The sequence below is a fragment of the Mycteria americana genome, unplaced genomic scaffold, assembly GCF_035582795.1.
Source record: "Mycteria americana isolate JAX WOST 10 ecotype Jacksonville Zoo and Gardens unplaced genomic scaffold, USCA_MyAme_1.0 Scaffold_68, whole genome shotgun sequence".
Lineage (NCBI taxonomy): Eukaryota > Metazoa > Chordata > Aves > Ciconiiformes > Ciconiidae > Mycteria > Mycteria americana.
The window spans coordinates 440,497-442,184 of NW_027445653.1; the positions used below are offsets into that span (position 1 = coordinate 440,497).

The 1,688-nt window shown below is 53.0% G+C and overlaps 1 protein-coding gene across 1 annotated transcript; it reads right to left on the minus strand.

Annotated features, from left to right (window-relative positions):
- On the minus strand, positions 1-933 carry LOC142404085 (olfactory receptor 14J1-like). The gene has a single exon (XM_075490480.1). It carries the CDS (start codon positions 931-933, stop codon positions 1-3), a length of 933 nt encoding a protein of 310 aa, XP_075346595.1.
- Positions 934-1,688: the final 755 nt, after the last annotated feature.

Genomic DNA, 1,688 nt, shown 5'->3' on the forward strand with positions numbered 1-1,688 from the left:
TTAATGCTGAAGTAGGATGTATTGAACTAGTTTCCTCAGGGCATTCTTGAGCTCCTGGTTTCTCATGCTGTAGATGAGGGGGTTCACTGCTGGAGGAACCAATGAGTATAGAACTGCCATCACCAGATCCTGGGATGGGGAGGAAATGGAGGGGGGCTTCAGGTAGGCAAACACGCCAGTGCTGATAAAGAGGGAGACCACGGCCAGGTGAGGGAGGCACGTGGATAAGGCTTTGTGCCGTCCCTGCTCAGAGGGGATCCTCAGCACAGCCCTGAAGATCTGCACATAGGACAGCACAATGAAAACAAAACATCCCAAAACAAGAAAAGCACTAACCACAAGAAGCCCAACCTCGCTGAGGTAGGAGTGTGAGCAGGAGAGCTTGAGGATCTGGGGGATTTCACAGAAGAACTGGTCCAGGGCATTGCCATGGCAGAGGGGTATGGAAAAGGTATTGGCCGTGTGCAGCACAGCATAGAGAAGACCACTGCCCCAGGCAGCTGCTGCCATGTGGACACAAGCTCTGATGCCCAGGAGGGTCCCGTAGTGCAGGGGTTTGCAGATGGCAACATGGCGGTCATAGGCCATGATGGTTAGAAGACAACACTCTGCTGACAAGAAAAGATGAAAGCAAAAAACCTGAGTAGCACACCCCAAGTAGGAGATGGCCCTGGTGTCCCAGAGAGTATTGGCCATGGATTTGGGGACAGTGGTGGAGATGGAGCCCAGGTCAAGAACAGAGAGGTTGAGGAGGAAGAAGTACATGGGGCTGTGGAGGCGGTGGTCACAGGCTACAGCACTGATGATGAGGCCGTTGCCCAGGAGGGCAGCCAAGTAGATGCCCAGGAAGAACCAGAAGTGCAAGAGCTGCAGCTCCCGCGTGTCTGCAAATGCCAGGAGGAGAAAGTGGGTGATGGAGCTGCTGTTGGACATCTGTTTACTCTGTGCAAAGGGCCTGGTCAAGGAGGAAAAGGCAGTGACAAGTGAGGAGAGACTTCTCTGAGTAAAAGCTATTCCATTTCTCAGAGAAAGACAGAGCCCACGTTGAATCGGTCCTTCCAGGAAGGCCTTCGTGCAGCTCCCTGGCTTGAGCTCTGGTCTGTGCTGGGTTGGGGTGTAGTGGGGAGCAGGGGACTCTTCTGTGGAGGAATCAGTCCTGCTGTGCAGCCACAGCTAAACAGGAACCAGGAGTGATCTCAGGGTCAAGTTACTCATGGCTTCAAAAAGCTTTTCAGCATTCTCCTTCCCAATTCACCCAATTGCAGAAGTGAGGTGCAGGGCTTTTGTTTTGTTTATTTTGCTCCTGTTGCCCCTCTCACATCTGGGGAGTGTTTTCTGAAGGCAGAAATCCTTGGCATTTCTGCTACACCACAAGTGCTACACTGAGAGTCCTGAGAGGCAGAAGGACAGACCCTCAGTGCAGATGGAGGAGAGCTGGTCTGTCCATCAGTCTTGCTCCCAGCTGTCCTTGGCTCACACCTCTTTGGTCTGGATGGTGATCACACTCAGATGTTCCCCTGAAAGGAAATTGGATTCTGCTGGGAACAGCTGAATCCAGCCTGAAAGGGCAGATGATCTCCACCCTCCCCTCCCCAGGGAAGAGCTGTGCTCTTCTGGATGCCCTAAAAATGGGGTGTCCTTAACTGGCAGTCAGCCTTATCCCCATGCCATGGACTGCTTTGCCCAGT